Genomic DNA, 19847 nt, shown 5'->3' on the forward strand with positions numbered 1-19847 from the left:
CGTTGCCTTGTCTTTTCTTCCAGATGTTGCAGGAGTGATCTCCATTCACTCGGGATGGTGAGTGTGGAACCAGCTGCCAGCACAAGTGAACTTTGGACAGGTATTTTGATGCAAGGGGTATAAAGGCCCCGGTGCAGGGCAATGGCAGTAGGCAGTTTAAATAGTTCAGCACGGACCAGATGGGCCGAAGGACCCATTTTTGAGCTGTGCTTTTCGATGACTAACAGATACAGTAGAACACTGGCTTTAATAAAGAAAATACTAATTACAAAGTTAAACACACACTTAAAGCAAAATTGTCATTGAAAACACACATCCAAACTCTCAGTCCCTGTGTTAGATTAAAAGGTGCATCAGTAGTATCCAGAACCGAAACATCTGACTTCTGCAGAATGGCCTCAGGAGCCAAAGTTTCTCCAGCTCCCTCTCACTGGCCCTCAGTGACTTGCCTCCCTCCGCACCCTGCGTCATTGACAGTATCCTCATTAACATTAATACAGCTCCCGCAGTGGACCGTCCCTCTCAGCGCCCTGTGTCACTGACTGTATCCGGACTGACATTAATCCAGCTCCTTCACACAGTCTCTCAGCGAACCCTCTCCCCAGCGTCCTGTCACTGACTGGAACCCCACAGACATTAATCCAGTTCCCTCAGCGACCCCACTCCCACAGAGCCCCATGTCATTGACTGTGTCTCCACTGGTGTTAATACAATTCCCTTACACCACTCCTCGCTCCTCTGCATCCCCCGCCCACCTCCTTTGCCTCACTGGGTCCACCCGCTAATTGTGGGCCTCTGTCGGGGGCATGGCACCACCCCGGACGCTGGACAGGAGGTGGGACTTGTAGGTCTTGCTGAGTCCAGTGATCCAGAACTTGAGGAGCTTGACGTTGTCCTCGTCGCTGGCTCCCAGGGCAGCCAGGAGCCGCTGCGTGTCCTCCTTGGGGCGGCTATCAACCCGGGAGAACTTGAACAGCACCTTCACCTTACTGGGGGTGGGGTGGGGTGGTTCAGGGGCAGTGGGAGGAAGGGGGGATGGGTAGATGGAGGAGAAGGGGGTGATAAAGCAGAAAGAGAGTTCGGGATCCAGGATTGGGGGTGGGAATGGAAGGCAAAGGGAATGAGGCAGTGAGAAAGGGAGGGTAAGAGGCAGGAGAGTGGAAGCGAGTGAGGGAAAAGGACAGGAAATGGCGAAACATGCGGGTGATGGAGGGCAAGTGAAGGAGGGCCAAAAAGTGGGGTGGGGGGAACGAGGGAGGGAATGCCAAAGCATGTGGGGGAGGAGAAAGAGGTGGCAAGAGGAAGTAGGGAAGGAAAGGGGAGCCAAATGAGGTTTGGGAGGGGACAAGAGTGAGAGGTGAAGGGGAAGGAAGACGAGGATGTGAGAGCAAAGGGAAAATGGAGGACAAAAGGAGGGTGAGAGATGGAGGGGAGAGGGAGCAGAAGGGGAGGGGAGAGAGGAAGGGAGGGATGGAGAAAGGGGACAATGTTAAGAGTCAATCTTCAATATTACCCCAGGCTGCCCATTCCCCCCAGCCTCCTACAGCACAGTGCTTGGTGTGTTTCCCTGGCGCATGTATACTCAGACTACCAATGCCCTCTGACCATGCAGACACCTCCCTACAAGGAACAGACACCCCAAAGCCCAGCCCAGCACCAAGGGCTGACACCTACCCCTCCGAACCCTAGGACAGACAGCTCCATGTAACCAGGGCTGGGGAAGACAGAGACAGACAGACAGACCTCATACACAAGGAGTGTGAATGGGTGCGAGACACAATCAGGGAGGTACCCAAGCTGATGCGCACAGACCCAGAGGTCTGGCTGGTTAACCATTCCCCACACCCACCATCCACACCACCCATTGCTCACCCCCACTCAACACCACTTCACATTAACCCTAGCCCTCCCCTCCCCTCCCACCCTACCCTGTCCACTCAGCACTCACTTCATCCACTCCTCCTTGAGGCAGATGAGACATTGATCCACCACCTCCACCGACAAGCTCTCGTTGCTCAAGGCAGCTTCCAGTTTACTCAGAATGGTGGGACCTGTGGGTGGGGTGGGGGACAGACAGCACAGGTGAGGGTCTGAGCTGGAGAGGCACTCAAAGGGGTGCACTAACCCCGAGTGAGAACAAACTTCTCCCCATTGCCGAAGGCTGCAATTGATCTGACTGCAGCCCCCTAAACGCAGATGCTGGAAATCTTGAGCAACACACACAAAATGCTGGAGAAACTCAGGGGAATTCTTTCCCCACCCTCCCTCCTCCTCTCTTTCTCCATTCTAGCTCCCCTCTAACCCTTTCTATGATCCTCACCCACCATTCAAGTGCCCTCCTCCTCTCTTCCCATGATCTGTCTGGGTAGCCTCCAATCTGATGTCATGATCATCAATTTCTCCAACTTCTGGTTATTTCTCCTCCTCCCCTTTGGTTTCCTTCCATTCCCCACTCTGGTCCCCCTCTTACCTCTTCACTTTCCCTCACCTGCCCATCACCTCCTTCCAGTGCCCCTCTTCCTTCCTTTTCTTCCACAGTCCACAGCCTTCTATTATTTTCCTCCTTCTTCTGCCCTTGACTTCTTCCATCTATCCTCTCTCAGCTGTTCACATCAAACCCCCCCACCAGCCTCCACATCACCTTGTTTCATCAATCACTGATCATTAATTCATTTACTTTTATTAACTTCTTAGAGTCCACATGGATAGGCTCTTGCTGCCTTCAAGCCACATCACCCAGCAATTCCCCCAATTTAATCTGAACCTAATCTTGGGACAATTTACAATGATCAATTAACCTACCAACCGGAACGCCACTGGGAGGAAACCCACGCAGTCACGGGGACAGCGTGCACGCTCCTTACAGGCGGCAGTGGGGATTGAACCTGGGTCGCTGGTACTGTATAGCGACAAGAGTCTGACCACTCCGCTACCGTGACATGTTGCACAAGCGCAATGGAAAACTCCCTTGCAGCAGCGTCACAGGCACGGAGAACCACAGACTCGACATTCACACAGAAAGAAAAAAAAATCATTAATCACAGCCAACACTGACAAAATGCTGGAGGAACTCAGCAGGCCAGGCAGCATCTATGGTTAAAAGTACAGTCGACGTTTTGGGCTGAGACCCTTCAGCAGGACTGGAGAGAAAAAAAGCTGAGTAGATTTAAAAAGTGGTGAGAGGGGAGGGAGAAACACAAGATGATAGGTGAAACTGGGGTGGGGAGGGACGAAGTAAAGAGCTGGGAAGTTGATTCGTGAAAGAGATACAGGGCTGGAGAAGGGCGAGTCTGATAGAAGAGGACAGACGGCAATGGAAGATAGGTAAGGGGAGAGGAGCACCAGAGGAAGGCATGGGCAGGAAAGAAATAAGGTGAGAATTGGAAGAAGGGATGGAGAAAGGTGAAGGGGGTACTACAGAGAGTTTGACAAATCCATGTTCATACCATCAGGTTGGAGGCTACCCAGAGATAATGCAAGTTGCTGTTCCTCCAAGTGTGATGTCCACACGACAGCAGAGGAGGCCATGGATCGACGCATCTCTTTGGGAATGGGAAGTGGAATTAAAATGGATGGCTACTGGCAGACTCGGTGAAGCGGTCGCCCAATCCGCGTCGGGTTTCACCGATGTACAGGAGGCCACACTGTGAGTACCGGACACGGGTGAAGTGTCGCCTCACCTGGAAGGATTGTTGGGGCACTGAATGGTATTAAGGGGGAAGGTGTAGGGGCAGGTGTAGCACTTGTTCCGCTTGCATGGGTAAGTGCCAGGAGGGAGATCAGTGGGGAGGGACGAATGGGCAACAGAATCGCATAGGGAGCGATCCTGCGGAAAGCAAAAAGACAGTGGGGGGGTGAGGGATGTGCTTGATGGTGGGATCCCACCGGAGATGGCGGAAGTTATGGAGAATTATGTGCTGGACAGAGGCTGGTGAGGTGTTAGGAGAGGACAAGAGGAACCCTACCCCTGGTAGGGTGTTAGGAGGATAAGGTGAGAGCAGACATGTGTGAAATGGAAGAGATGCGGTTGAGAGGAGCATTGATGGTGGAAGAAGGGAAGCCCTTTTTTTTGAAGGAGGATGATACCTCCTTCATTCTGGAATGAAAAGCCTCATCCTGAGAGTAGATGTGTCAGAGGTGGAGGAATGAAGAGAAGGGGATGGCATTTTTACAATTAACAGGGTAGGAGGAGGTCTAGTCCACCATGTCCAAAGAGATCCTACCACCAAGCACACCTTTCCCTCTCCCCCCACTTTCTGCTTTCCACAGGGATCACTCCCTACATGAATCCCTTGTCCATTCATCCCTCCCCCACTGATCTCCCTCCTGGCACTTATCCTTGTGCCACACCTGCCCCTACACCTCCTCCCTCACAACCATCCAGGGCCCTAGTCCTTCCAGGAGAGGCAACTCTTCACCTGAGAGTCTGTTGGGGTCATATACTGTGTCTGATACTCCCGATGTGGACTCCTGTATATCACTGAGACCCAACGTAGATTGGGAGACCGCTTTGCCGAGGACCTGTACACCATCCATTAGAAAAAGCGGGATATCCCAGTGGCTACTCATTTTAATTCCACCTCCCATTCCTATTGCGATACATCAATCCATGGTCTCTTCTACTGTTGTGTGAACGACCACATTTAGGTTGGAGGAACAACACAATATATACCGTCTGGTTAGACCCCCCCACCACCTGATGGCATGAACACTGATTGCTCAAGCCTCCAGTAATAACCCCCCCACCCCTACCTTTTCACCTCCCTCACCTTATCTCCTTGCCCACCCATCACCTCCCTCTGGTGCTCTTCCCGACTTATCTTTCTTCCATGGCCTTCTGCCCTTTTCCTTTGAACTCCCCCTTCTCCAGCCCTGTATCTCTTTCACCAACTTCCCTGCTTTTCACTTCATCCCTTCCCCTCCCAGTTTCACCTCACCTTGTATTTCTCTGTCCCCTCACCCCATCTTTTAAATCTACTCATCTTTTTTTTTCCAGTCCTGCTGAAAGATCTCGGCCCAAAACGTCAAATGGACTTTTCTTCTATAGATACTACCTGGCCTGCTGAGTTCTTCCAGCAGTTTGGGTGCGTTGCTAAGATTTCCAGCATCAGCAGATTTTCTCTTGTTTTTAAATCAAATTTTTTTTGGAAGAAGCAACACAGAACAAAGAAAGCAAAGTCCATTGCATGCAAAGTTGTCACAGTGTTGTTGTACTGAGGTCATGATTAAGGTTGTGCCAGTTGGTTCAAGAACAGAGTGGTTGAAGAGCTGGTGGTGTCAGACTTCAGGCTCCTCTACATCCTGCCCCATGACATCCTCTCTAAAGCTTCCACATCATGAGGCAACCAGAACTGAACACAATAATCCAAATGTGGCCCAACCAGAGTTTTAGAATTGCAACATTGCCTCACAGCTCTTGAACCCAATTAATAAATGCACTACACACCTTCTTAACAACCCTATCAACTTGGGCTCAATGAACATGGACCCCAAGTATGGTTTGATCTAAATTTTATGAAGCGGAAATGTTACCTCATGGCTATTGAGCTCAGTCCCCTGATCGACGAAAGCTACACACCTCTCCTAACTCTAACCCTAACAGTTCCCCCACATTCCCAAATACCCCTTTCCCAACTCCCTGACACTGTCCCTGTCAGGAAACAAGTCCATCTGGGATGCTCCCTCCATCCTAATTCTATTCCCCATTCTACTCCATCCTAAGAATCATTCCTTTCATGACACTCCTTCCTTATACCTCTCCCCACCCCTCATTCCATCAAATAGCTCCACCCTGCCCCCTCCCTCATCCCACCCCTCAGCCCAGACACCACATCCTCCTCCCTCCCTCCCTTAGGAAACTCAGGTTGGGGGGTGGGGGGAGAGAATGGAGGAAAATTTACCTCGATCGGTCACCATGGCACTGCTGCTGACGGTGAACTCGTAGCTGCCAAGGGGGTCCTGGTCACCGTGGCTGGTGGGTGATGGAGAGTGGAGGGGCCGGACATCCACCACCACACAGAACTCTGAAAAACCAGAAGGAGGAGAGGGGTCAGCTTGGCCTGTCACCATCCTATGCCCACCCCTTCCACCTCACTGTTTCGACTAATGGGGGGGGGGGGAAGAGTGTGGGAGTGAAGAAGACGAGATGTCACTGGTGAGCAACGCTTGATCCAGATCCCTGGGGCGGAAGGTCAGTGTGTCGATTTTCTAGCAACTCCCTGGGGTGAAAGGTCAATGTCCCAACCATCTTCCACCAGGGGTGAAAAGACAATGTTATTACCCTCTCTGGGGTGAAATGTCCATGTCACCACCAAGAACTGATAGGCCAGTTCCCAAACAATCTCCCAGAGTCCTGAATTGATACTGTAAGTCAACATCTCCACCTTATCCCACCACCCAGGCATGACAGGTCAACATCCCCACCCTTGCACAACTCCCTGGGGTAAAAGGTCAAAAGCTTTACCCTGTCCCTCCACCCAGTGAGGGTGCACAAGAGGTTCACCAGGATGCTGCCTGGATTAGAGGGCATGAGCCAGAAGAGGAGGCTGGACAAACTTGGGTCGTTTTCGCAAGAGCGGCAGAGGCTGAGGCGAGACGTAATAGAGGTTTACAAGATTATTAGAGACACAGACAGAGCAAGCAACAGGATCTTTATCCCCCAGAGTGAAAACAACTAATACTGGACAGTAAAAATTCAAGGTGAGAAAGGTGGAAAGCTCAAAGGAGATGTGCGGGACAAAGTGATTTCAGACAGAGGTCAAGTAGCTGGAATGTGCTGCCCGGGTGGTGATGCAGGCAGATGCGGTACAGGCATTGCAAGGCTCAGGTAGGAATGTGGACGTGCAGAGAGGGATATGAACGCAGAATAGCTCACTTGGATTGGTATCATAATTGCCAAAGAGCCAGCTTTCCCCCCCCCCCACCCCCAACCCCATTCTCCCCAGTCTGGGAGTCTGGGGGCAGGGGAGGAGAGAAATGAAACATCAGGTACCACATCCCCCACAGACCCAATTGCTCACCAGTCGAAAATCAACATTCAACCCCTGGTCCCCACTTGCCTCCAAATGCCATCATTTAGAATTAGGCCATTCAGGCTATCGAGTCTACTCTTCCATTTCATCATGGCTAATTTATTTTCCCGTCAAACCCATTCTCCTGCCTTCTCCCCGTAACTTTCGATGCCCTGACTAATTAAGAACCTGTCAACTTCTACTTTAAATATACCCAGTGCCTTGGCCTCCACAGCCATCAGTGGCAGTAAATTTCACAGATTCACCACTCTGGCTGAAGAAACTCTTCTTGGTCTCTGTTCTAAAGGGGACATCCTTCCATTCTGAGGCTGTGCCTTCCGGTCATAGACCCTCCCACTATTGGAAACATCTCTTGTGCACTCTAAGCATTTCAATAATTGATAGGTTTGAATGAGATTTCACCTCCCGCCCCCCCCTACCACTCTGAACTCCAGTGAGTGCAGACCCAGAGCCAACAAATGTTCCTTATACATTAATGCTTCCATACCATGGTGGCAGGGTCGAGATATGTCTCTACCACAGGAGGTGCAAGGCGCTCTTTCCCCCATAAGCCTGCAGGTCACCCTTGGGTGTAGCAACAGCTCAGCACACCACTACCTCCCCCCAAACCCGAACAGGGTCACCTGAAGCCATGGGAGCAGGTGGTGGATGGCCGTATGAGCAGCTGGTGCACATCACAAGTCCTGGTTATGCGACCAGTGATGGCAGGCAGACAGTCTCCGAAGGATGTTGATAATGGCTGGGGTCACCCATCTTGTAAAGACACTGATGGCAATGGCAAAGCGCTTCTGCAGAGAAATTTGCCAAGAACAATCCTGGTCTGGAGACCACAATCGCCCACATCATATAACATGGCAGATCACGATGATGATGTTGACCTGGAATCGTTCTCATGAACCTCCTCTGGACCTTCTCCGATACCAGCACATCTGTTCTTCAACAAAACTGCTCACAATCCTCCATATACGGTCGGACAATGCCTTTTAAAGTCTCGGCATTACACCTTTGTTTTTCTATTCTCATCCTCTCGAAATGAACACCCGTTGGCCTTCCCAACTCAGCCTACAAGTTAACCTTTAGGGAATCCTGCACGAGGACTCCCAAGTCCCTCTGCACCTTCAATTTCTGAAGTCGCTCCCCGTTTGGAAAATAGTCTCACCATCATATCCTTGCATTTATATTCTAGTCTTCTTCCTACTGGCTTGGGGTAGCTGAATCTGACCACACACCAAAATCTCTTCCTCATCACCCCACCTCACTCCCAAAAGCCGGATCAGAGGCCTCTCAGCCTCAGGAACGTTGAGACATCCCCTTGAAAAGCCGCAACAAGAAGGGAAATCCTGGGCAATGACAGGCTGAACTCCTGAGGAGTGTTTGATGTCCATGCGATATCGGTCATCGACAATATGTTAAATGATTTTACTTTATTTAGAGATACAGCACAGAAAAGGCATCTCCAGCCCAACAAGCTGCACCTCCCGGTAATCCCCAGATTTAACCCCAGCCTAATAATGGGGCAATTTACAATGAGCAACTAACCTACTAACCAGTTCATCTTTGGACTGTGGGAGGAAACCAGAGCACCCGGAGGAAACCCACGTGGTCACGGGTAGGACGTACAAACTCCCCCTGGACAGGGCCAGATTTGAGCTCCGAACGATGCCGAGCTGAAATAGTGTAACACTCACCGCCACAGTGCCGAAGTGCCCTAGATTTGTTTGTGATAATGGACCTGATTCTGGTGTCTTTGGACCCATACCAAGTGGAATTTAGGTTGGGGGGGGGGGGCGGAAGGAGGAGGAGTGGGAGCAGTGGAATCTCATTGTCAGAGACTGACCTTTCCCCATTCTACGTCCTGGGCCCAAGTATTCTAGAGGCTATACTATATTCAGAGTTTGGGGAAATTTGGTACACCATCAAACACTCTCGCAAACTTCCACAGATGTAAGGCGGAGGCCATTCTGACTGGTTGCACCATCGTCTGGCATGGAGGCTCCAGTGCACAGGATTTCCAGAGAATGTAAAGGTTTGTAGGCCCCACCAGCTCCATTATGGACACAACCCTCCCCACCACCGAGGGCATCTTCAAGAGGTGGCGCCTCAATAAGGCCCTCATTAAGTGCCCTCATCACCTGGCACATGCCCTCTTCTCAATACTACAATCCCGGGAGGTGGCACAGGAGCTCATGGGTCCACGACCATCAAGCGGTCCATGAAGCCATGAACAATACCTCTTTTACACTCTTTATGTTTACTCTGGCAAAGTAATTTTATGTCTTGCACAGTAGAGCTGGCACAAAACAACTAATCTTGACCCCCCTCAGGTGTTCAAATGTATTGTGTACAGAGATAACCGTACTATTGTCATTGGCAGAATTTCAGATGGTGATGAGGTGGTGTATAGGAGCGAGGTAAAGCAGCTGGTTGACTGGTGTCACAGCAGTGACCTTGCACTCAACGACAGTAATGACCAACGATTGATTGTGGACTTCAGGAAAGGGAAGGCAAGGGAACACACACCAGTCCTCGTCGAGGGATCGGACATGGAAAGAGTGCACTACTTCAAGTTCCTGGGTGTCGACATCTCTGAGGATCTATCCCTGGGCCGTACGTATCGATGCAGCTACAAAGAAAGCACGACACCGGCTATATTTCATTAGGAGTTTGAGGAGATCTGCAATGCACCAAAGGCTCTCGCATGTGTCCAGGTATACCGTGGAGAGCATTCTTATTGGCTGCATCACTGTCTGGTATGAGGTGGAGGGGGACGGGAATTAAATAAATCAAAATGCACCGATCGATGTCCAGGTATACCGTGGAGAGCATTCTTATTGGCTGCATCACTGTCTGGTATGAGGTGGGGGGGGAGGGGGAAGGAAATCAAAATAAGCTGCAGAAAGTTGTGAACTTAGCCAGCTCCATCAAGGACACCTTCAAGGAAAGATGTCTCAAGAAAAGGCGGCATCGATTATTAAGGACCCCCACCACCCAGGACATGCCCTCTGATTGCTAACATCAGCGAGGAAGTACAGGAGCTTGAATACACACACTCAATGATTCAGGAACAGCTTCAAACCCTCTGCCATCAGATTTCTGAATGGACATTGAACTCATGAACACTACCTCACCACTCGTTTGTTGCACTACATTTTAATTTATGTATTATATATATTTACTGTAATTTACAGATTTTATTACATATTGAAATGAACTGCTGCTGCATAACAAATTTCACAACCTATGCCAGTGATGTTAAACCTGATTCTAATTTAATTCGCTTGAAATTATAAACCATGTTTTACGAAGTTATGGATATGATAATAGTATACCGATGTGATAGCGTTAGAATCAGAATCAAGTTTATTATCACTAACATATGTTATGAAAGGGCAGCATGGTACGATACAGTCTTTTAAGAGACTTTTGGACAGGTACATGGAGCTTAGAAAAATAGAGGGCTATGGGTAAGCCGAGTCATTTCTAGGGTAGGGACATGTTCGGCTCAACTTTGTGGGCCGAAGGGCCTCTATTGCACAGAAGGTTTGCTATGTTTTTTATGGTAGTGTAGTGGTTAGCACAATGTTTTACATTACCAGGGACGCAGGTTTAATACCTGCCGCTGCCTGTAAGGAGCTGGAACAGTACACAACGGCATGGGTTTTGTCCCAGTGTTCTGTTTCCTATCACAGTCCACAGACGCACCGGTTGGTAAGTTTAGCTGGTCATTGTAACTAGCCCCGTGAGAAGGAAACAGGATTTGCTGGGCAGCACAGCGCAGAGGACTGGAAGAGCTTTGCACCTCAATAAGTAAACAAATGAAGCAGTTGTTTGATGGCAGCAGTACACTGCAAGGCACGAGAAAGTAGAAATTACAATAAATTAATGGTACAAAAAGAGGAAAAAATCGGGAGGTGGTGTTCATGGACCATTCAGAAACCTGATGACAGAGGGGAAGAAGCTGTTCATGAATTGTTGAGTGTGGGTCTTCAGGCTCCAATACTACCCTCCCCACCCCCCCCCATGGTAGTAATGAGAAGATGGCGTGTCCCGGACAGTGAGGGTTTTTAAATGATGGATGCTGCCTTTTTGAGGCATTGCCTCTTGAATATGCCCTCAATGGTGAAGAGGGTCATGCCCAGGATGGAGCTGGCTGAGACTATCATGCTCTGCTGCCACCTTCGATCCTGTACACGGGAGCCTCCGCACTAGACAGCGATGTAACCAGTCAGAATGTTCTCCAAGGCGCATCTGTAGGATTCATTTGAATAAACATTTGCACGTTAAATAAAACAACAAATTTCAGAACATTTTTCTGTGATTGATTCTCTGGGCCTGCTTGCGATGGAGCTCCAAAGGACGAGGGTGGGATCTCACTGAAACTGAATGGATACTGTGAGAGGGCTGGATGTAGCGGACGTAAGCCATTTCATCATCGCTGATTTATTATCCCTCTCAGCACCATTCTCCTGCCTTCTCCCCAAAATTTTTGACTCCCTGACTAATCAAGAACCTGTCAGCCTGCACTTTAAATATATCCACTGACTTGGCCTCCACAGCCGCCTGCAGAAACCAATTCCGCAGATTCACCACTCTCTGGCTGAAGAAATTCCTTCTCAGCTCTGTTCTAAATGGATGTCCTGTTATTTTGGGGCTGTGTCTTCTGGTCCTAGACTCATCCACTGTAGGAAACAACCTCTCCATCTAGGCATTTCAATATTTGATAGGTTTCAATGAAATCCCCCTACATTCTAGTGGGGATAGGCGCTCAGCCATCCTCATATGTTAACCCTTTCATTCTCAGAATTATTTTAGTGAACCTCCTCTACATCTCTTCCAACGATAGCACATCTTTTCTTAGATAAGGGGCCCCAAACTGCTCACAATCATCCATGTCCAATATACCCAATGCATTATAAAGCCTTATATTCTTGTCCTCTCAAAATGAATGCCAACATTAAATCCGCCTTCCTTACCCTCGTCTCAACCTGCAAGTTAATCTTTAGGGAACCATACACAAGGATTTCCAAGACCCTTTGCACCTCTGATTTTTGAATGACTTTTGTAATGGACTCCAACATCTTCCCAACATGTTAAGAAAATAGTCTACACCTTTATTCCTTCCGCCAAACTGTATGTCCATTCACATCCCAACACTATTCTGCTACTTATTTGCCCATTCTCCCAGTCTGTCTAAGTCATTCGGCAGATTCCCTGCATCCTCAAACTACCTGTCCCTCCACCTATCTTTGCATCTTCCGCAAACTTGGCCACAAAGCCATCACCAAAATCGTTGAGATATAACATGAGAAGGAGCAGTCCCAAACCCTACCCCTGCGCAAAACTACCCATCACCACCAGCCAACGAGAATAGGTCCACTTTATTCCAACCGTCTCCTGCCAGTCTGCCAATCTTCTGTCCATGCTAGTATTGTTCCTGTAATACCACGGGCTCTCACCTTGTTAAGCAACCTCATGTGCGGCACCTTGTCAAAGGCCTTCCAAGTCCACACATCTACCGATTCTCCGTTGTCTATCCTGCTTGTTATTTCCTCAAAGAATTCCAACAGATTTGTCAGGCAAGATTTCGCCTTAATGAAACTTTGCTGACTTTGGCTTGCTTTCTCATGTGCCTCCAAATACCCTGAAACTTCATCCTTAGTAATGGACTCCAACATCTTCCCAACCACTGAAGTCAGGCTAACTGGCCCATAATTTCCTTTCTTCTGCCTCCCTTTCTTAAGAGTGGAATGACAATTGCAATTGTCCAGGCCTCCAGAATTCCAGCCTCTGGTGATTCTTGAAAGACCATTACTAATGCCTCCATAATCTCCTTTAGAATCCTGGTGTGTAGTCCATCTGGCCCAGGTGACTTATCTACCTTCAGACCTTCCAGCTTCCCAAGCACCTTCTCCTTAGTAATAGCAACTACACTCACTTCTACCCCCTGACACTCTCAGATTTCTAGCATACTGCTGGTCTTTCACAGTGCAGCCTGATGCAGAATACTTATTAATTTTGTTTCCAACTTCTTTGTCCCCCATGGAGAGGGCCAGTCCTTGACTTGAGTGGGGGGTGGGGGGGTATCTTGGAACCATGGGTATGTTGCCTCAGAATAAAAGGATGAAAAACCGAACACAGAACTCTGCAGCACAACATTTTCCTAATTCAGCTCCTATTTCTTGCGCCGCGGAACATCCCCGAGTTAACTTCCACAGCATCTCTCCCTCCTGTGGAGGGGAATAAACAGTTGATGATTCAGGGAGAGACCCTCCTTCAGGGGAAAAAGAATAGTCAACTGGGAACGAATGGCGTTATTCTGCTCCTGAACGTCACGGCACCGCACCCTCCCGCAAACACACACCGCGCCGGGGCGGAGAGGCTGGTGGGCCCCCCCCCACCCACCCCCACTGCCCCTCCGCCATCACAGGAAATCACCAACCTCCATCCATAAACACCCTCCCTCACGAGGACCCCCCCCCCCCCACTCACCGGAGGCGGCGATGTGCGAAGGGATCTGCACCTCGGGTCTCAGTCCCAGGAAATTGCAGCGGTAGGCTTCCTCGTAGCAGTTACTGTAGGGAACCTTGCGGACACAACCCACCGGAAGCATGGTCTGCTCGGGAAACAGAGGAAGGGTTAGATTCTCTTCCTCCGGAAAGGCGCGTCATGAGGCAGAGGGCTGGGAGGGTGGGAGTGCAGGAGGTTGGTAGGTCACGTTGCAGGGGTACGAGAGGCTGGTGAGGACGGACTTGCACACTGTGCACAAATCTCAAGGAGCGACTTGAACCTTTCTGACACCCACGGTGTGTTAAATTTCAATGTACATTGTACGATAGTACAGCACAGGTCCAGGCCCTTCAGCCCATAAAGTTTGCACCAAGCAAGTTAAATTCGGAATCAAATGCCCAACTACTTGAGGAGGCTGAAGAGAGCTGGCCGATGCACGTACATACTCACGTCATTCTGCAGATGCCCCGCAAGGCACATCCTGACGAGGTGCATCACTGCATGCAACGGGAACTGCACTGCTGCAGAGAGCAAGGCTCTTCAACGGGTAGTCAAAACGGCCCGACAGCAGCAGCCTACCCCACCCCCAGCAAAGACACAAATACATAGAGCGGCCCCCCTCCCCCCACTGCTCAGGGTCAACCATGGATGTCGCGTTCTGTAGCCAGAACAGTACAGTATGGAGAGCAAGCTGTTGCCCAACTGGAAGGACCCCCTCTCCATGCAACTAATGAATCCAAAGGAATGGCAGAGACCAATACAGCTGGGCACCAGCAGCCCTGCCAGAACTTCCAGTCAACGTTGAACTCAACATAGAACTGCCTTAGGGACTTCAGCTCCAGTTTTTCTTCTGGGTTTACTCCTGAAGCCGTCCCCATGAGTGGGTACAAGAACAAGACAGCAGAGGTTTGAGATCAGAGTTTTCCTTCTCTTAGACGGCTGACGAGACTCATCTGTCCGAAGCGACTGGGTTTAAGACGCCAGTAACTCGCCTTTGCCCCTTCTCCTGTCAGTGGAAACGGTTCCAATGGACTTAGTAGCTATGGCCAAGAGCTGGTCTTGGCTGTAGGAAGCTATCTGAGATCCATGGGAGCACTTCATACATAATGGGAGCTTGTCCCCATTATCACCCCCGGCTACGACAACATTAACCATATAACGGGGCTGGAAAAGGGCCTGTAATATCATGAAGGATCCCACCCACCTTGCTCATGGACTGCTTGTCCTACTCCCATCTGGGAGAACGCTACGTAGCATCCACGCCAGGACCACCAGACTAAAAGTTACTTGCCTCAAGCAGTAAGGCTGATCAACATCTCCTCCCACTCACCCACTTTACCATTTCCTATCAGAGTCACCTTCTGTACAGACACTCCTGTTCCATACAATCTATGGAAATAAGCTATCTTGTGTATTTATATTTATTGTGTTTTTTATTGTGTTCATTACCTTGGTTTTTTGATCTGCATTGATTCAAGAGTAACAATTATTTCGCTCTCCTTCACATTCATGATTGAGAAATTACTTCAAACAATACCGAATCTTGAATTAAATTAATCCCTTCTGCTACACAGCATCGAACTCCCTCCATTCCCCACACATCCACCCGCTTTTCCAAGATCCTCTTCTCCGGTCCTGACAAAGAGTCTCGGCCCGAAGTATCGACTTTTCTTTCCCCATTCATAGATGCTGCCTGACTTGCGGAGTTCCTCTTACATTTTGTGCATCGGCAGTATCTCGTGTCTCTGAGAGCCTCTTTAATGCCTCTATCACCACCCCTAGCAGCGCATTTCAAGCACCTGTCACCCTCTGTGTAAAAAACAAAAACTTGACCCGCACAGTTCCATTGAACTTAACTGCCCTCACCTTAAATGCATGCCCTCTAGTACTGGATATTTCCTCCCCAGGGAAAATATATTGCCTAATCTATGCTTCTCGGAATCTTACGGACCTCTCTCAGGTCGCCAATCAGCTTCTACCACTTCAGAGAAAACAACCCAATCTCTCCTTGTAGCTCACGCCCTCTAATCCATGCAGCGGCCAGGTAAATCTCTTCTGCACCCTCCCCAAAGCCCACACACCCTTTCTGACATGAGTCAATCAGAAATTAGTGCACAGCAGATGGACCCAGGAGTATTCACCAAAAGCTCTTTTGAAATTTCTCCCACTAAACCTTTGCCCTCTAGTACTTGATATTTTCACACTCGAGGGCTGGATGTGTGACTATATCTACACTAGATATAGATAATCTCATAACATTATAAACTTCTGTCATGTCTCCACCCAGCCACTGCTATTCCAGAGAAAACATCGCAAGTTTGTCCAACCTATCCCTATGGCCTTCTAATCCAGGCAGGATCCTGGAGAACCCCTCCTGCACTCCCTGCAAAGCTTCCACATCCTCCCTGTTACACACACACAAAATGCCGAAGGAACTCAGCAGCTCACGCTGATCTATGGAGAAGAATAAAGTGCAGATGTTTCAGACCAAGACCTCTCATTGGGACTGGAAAGGAAGGGGGAAGAAGCCAGAATAAGTAGGTGGGGCAGAGGGGGGTTAAGAGTACGAGTTGGCAAGTGCTAGGTGAAGCCAGATGAAAGGAAATATAGGTGGGTGGGTGAGGGGCAAAGGAGGATGAGAAGCTGGCAGATAGGATGCAAAACTGGACTGAGAAGTGGCAGATGGAGTTCCACCCAGATGAGTGTGAAGTGGCTCATTTTGGTAGGTCAAATATGATGACAGAATATATAATCAATGGTAAGACTCTTGGCAGTATGGAGGACCAGAGGGATCTTGGGGTCCAAGTCCATAGGACACTCAAAGCAGCTGAACAAGTTGACTCTGTGGTTAAGAAGGTGTATGGTGCATTGGCCTTCATCAATCGGGGAATTGAATTCAGGAGTTGAGAGGTAATGTTGCAGCTATATAGGACCCTGGTCAGACCCCACTTGGAGTACTGTGCTCAGTTCTGGTCGCCTCACTACAGGAAGGATGTGAAAGCCATAGAAAGGGTGCAGAGGAGATTTCCAAGGATGTTGCCTGGATTGGGCAACATGCCTTATGAGAATAGGTTGAGTGAACTCGGCCTTTTCTCCTTGGAGTGACAGAGGATGAGAGGTGACCTGATAGAGGTGTATAAGATGATGAGAGGCATTGATTGTGCGGAAAGTCAGAGGCTTTTTCCCAGGGCTGAAATAGTTACAACAAGAGGAAACAGGTTTAAGGTGCTGGGGAGTAGGTACAGTGGAGATGTCAGGGGTAAGTTTTTTACTCAGAGAGTGGTGAGTGCGTGGAATGGGCTGCCAGCAACAGCGGTGGAAGCGTATACGATAGGGTCTTTTAAGAGACTTTTGGATAGGTACCTGGAGCTTAGTAAAATAGAGGGCTATAGGTAAGCCTAGTAATTTCTAAGGTAAGGACAAGTTCGACACAAATTCGTGGGCCGAAGGTCCTGTATTGTGCTGTAGGTTTTCTATGGTTGATAGGTGGAAAAGGTAAGGGCTAAAAAGGGAATCTGATTGGAGAGACCAGTGAACCATGAGAGAAAAGGACAGACAAGGAGCATCAGAGATAGATGATAGGCAGGGGGAGGGGAAGGGAAGGGGTAGGGGGAAGCCAAAATGGTGAATGGAAAAAGAGAGATGAGGGGATAACAGGGAAGAAATTACTGGAAGTTGGTGAAATTGATGCTCGTGCTGTCAGGTTGGAAGCAACCCAGGTGGAATATGAGGTGTTGATTCTCCAACCTGATAGTAACCACATGCTGGTAGTACAGAAGGCCATGGACATGTTGGAATGGGAACGGACAGTGGAATTAAAATGGTTGGCAACCGGGAAATCTTACCTGTTGCAGACGGGGCAAAGGTACTCGACAAAACGTACCACCCCACCCCCACCAATCTGCATCAGGTCACACCCAAGACCACCAGATACAGGAGGTAACCCCGAAAGACACGTAGCAGAAATGACTGCTTGGGGCCCGGAATGGAGGTGAGGGAGGAGGCGAATGGGGAGGTGGAGCACTTCTTCCCCCTTACAAGCGAGAAGGGCAAGGAGGGAGACTAGTGGAGACTTCCTGTTCGTAAGCTGGTTTTTTGTTATGTCATTTCCTGCGTGGGTTAATTTGGATTTCGACTGGGCGCAAACACTGTAGAAACACATCCATCACCATCCATTCTTTATTTGTCCTTGAAACAGCAATAACCGTCATTTCTTAATATTGGTATATGTACTATGAAGGAACCATTATGTTAAGCTATGGTTGCACCACAAGTTCCCTCTGGTCAACACAGCATAGTTGATGCATGATGCATGTGTGTATTATCTCCATTAACTGATCGTGAGAATAATCAATAATATTAGTATATTCAAGCGCTCGACAATTCTGTGTTTAATCTAATATGTGTTTTACCTAACTTTCTGCAGTTTCACAAAGTTCTCTCATTAAAAGCCCTGAAGAAAGTTTCCAGCTCAGGTAATTTTTGAGATTGTTTAACTCCCTGCCTGGCTTTGTACACCTCGCGCTGGGAGGGCAGTAGACAGAGGAACAAGTGGACAAAAGAGTCACAGAGAGTGAGAGGCCCCTACAGAAAGTGGAAAGCAGAGAGTGAAGTCAGCGGATGGGGGAGAAGGATTAGGAGAGTCCAACACAGAAACAGGTGCTTCACCCCATCTAGTCCGGGCCAAACTACTTAAGGTACCTCCAACCTGCACTGGGACTACAGCCCCAGCCAGGTACCTACCCAAACTTCTCTCAAACATTGAAGTCGCGCTCGCATGGACCACTTGTGCTGGTAGCTTGTTCCACACTCCAACAACCGGCTGAGTGAAGAAGTTTCCCCTCATGGTCCCTTTAAACTTTTTACCTTTCAACCTTAACCCAAGAACTCTGGTTGTAGCCCCATCCAACCTCAGTGGAAAGATTTAAAGATGTTCAATTTTCCAACATGAGGAAAGGTGTTTTTGGTGGTGGTCTTGCAAAGAGACAACCAGAACTGAACACAGTACTCTAAGTGCACAGTCTGAACAGAGTATTTTTTTTTAAAACACCTACAGTATCTGTCACTCTGCTACAGGAAAGATGGCATTAAATGGCAAAGAGTGCAGGAAAGAATCTCAAAGACGCTGTTGGGAGGAGGGGTCCTGAGTTACGGGAGAGTTTAGACAGGTTAGGTCTTTAATCCTCGGAGGGCAGGAGACCAGGTGGTGACCTTGTAGAGGCATATAAAGTCCCAAAGGGCATGTTTAGTGTGAATGCACACATCCCACACTCAGTGGTCACTTCATTGGACGCACCTGCTCGTTAATGCAAATATCTGACCAGCCAATCACACGGCAGCAATCAAAGCATAAAAGCATGCAGACATGGTCAACAGCTTCAGTTGCATTTCAGTCCAAACATGAGAATTGTGAAGAAATTTGATCTAAATGATTTGTTGGTAGAATTGGTTGTTGGTGCCTGACGGAGTGGACTGAGTCTCAGAAACTGATCTCCTGGGATTTTCGTGCACAACAGCCTCTAGAGGTTAACAGAGAACGCTGCGAAAAACAAAAAATCTCCAGTGGGTGAAAATACCTTGTTAATGAGAGAGGTCAGAGGAGAATGGCCAGGCTGGCTCAAGTTGATAGCCGCTCAAATAAACACACGTTACAACAGTGGTGTGCAGAAGAGCATCTCTGAAGGCACAACACATCAAGCACTGAGGTGGATGGTGAGGTGCAGGACGCATCTAATGAAGTGGTCACCGCGTGCACTTCACTGGGTTGTGGAAGCAGGAACTAGAGGGCACAGGTTTCGGGGATTTAACAAGAACCCAAGGGGCATTTGTTTTTTTTGAAATATAAACAGAGGAAAAGAGCTGACAGAGGAAGTTACATGGCTCAGAGCTAGAAGATGGTGTGCTTACCACGAGAACATCGATGGCTGATTCGATCAGCTTGCGGTTGGGACCCCTCCAGATGACCTGGTTCCCCATCAACACGTGCCAGGCAAGAACGTGGAAGGACACTGGGGACAGGACCTGGGGGGCGGGTGGTGGGGACAGTGGTGGAGAGGAGAGTGATAGAGAATGTACAGAACACTTAATATTCAACTGCAGCATTAGGCAACATTCCTTGCTACTCACACGGAATAACGAGGCCAAGATGTGACTCCCTCACCCTTTGCCCCCCCTCCTCCTCCCTTCTCCCTCACCCATCACCCCCCCTTCTCAAATTAACACCATGGCAGATGCAGAGTGCGTAGAGTAACGAGGAGAAATTCTGACGTGTGGCTTCCAAAAAGGCAGATTAGTGACATGGTGGTACAG

General features: G+C 49.0%; 1 protein-coding gene across 2 annotated transcripts in view; it reads right to left on the reverse strand.

The window, feature by feature from the left end:
- Nucleotides 1-228: 228 nt before the first annotated feature.
- flcn (folliculin) overlaps nucleotides 229-19847 on the reverse strand; it is a 33254-nt gene continuing 13635 nt past the window's right edge. For both annotated transcript variants that reach the window (XM_059949422.1, XM_059949420.1), the window contains 5 exons: nucleotides 19446-19559; nucleotides 13521-13644; nucleotides 5901-6023; nucleotides 1949-2051; nucleotides 229-989 (listed from right to left, as the gene is read on the reverse strand). In XM_059949422.1, the coding sequence (XP_059805405.1) occupies nucleotides 782-989; nucleotides 1949-2051; nucleotides 5901-6023; nucleotides 13521-13644; nucleotides 19446-19559 (672 nt within the window). In that variant the 3' untranslated portion in view covers nucleotides 229-781. The remainder of the gene's footprint in view (nucleotides 990-1948; nucleotides 2052-5900; nucleotides 6024-13520; nucleotides 13645-19445; nucleotides 19560-19847) is intronic.

The sequence above is a fragment of the Hypanus sabinus genome, chromosome 24, assembly GCF_030144855.1.
Source record: "Hypanus sabinus isolate sHypSab1 chromosome 24, sHypSab1.hap1, whole genome shotgun sequence".
In the NCBI taxonomy this organism is placed as follows: Eukaryota; Metazoa; Chordata; class Chondrichthyes; order Myliobatiformes; family Dasyatidae; genus Hypanus; species Hypanus sabinus.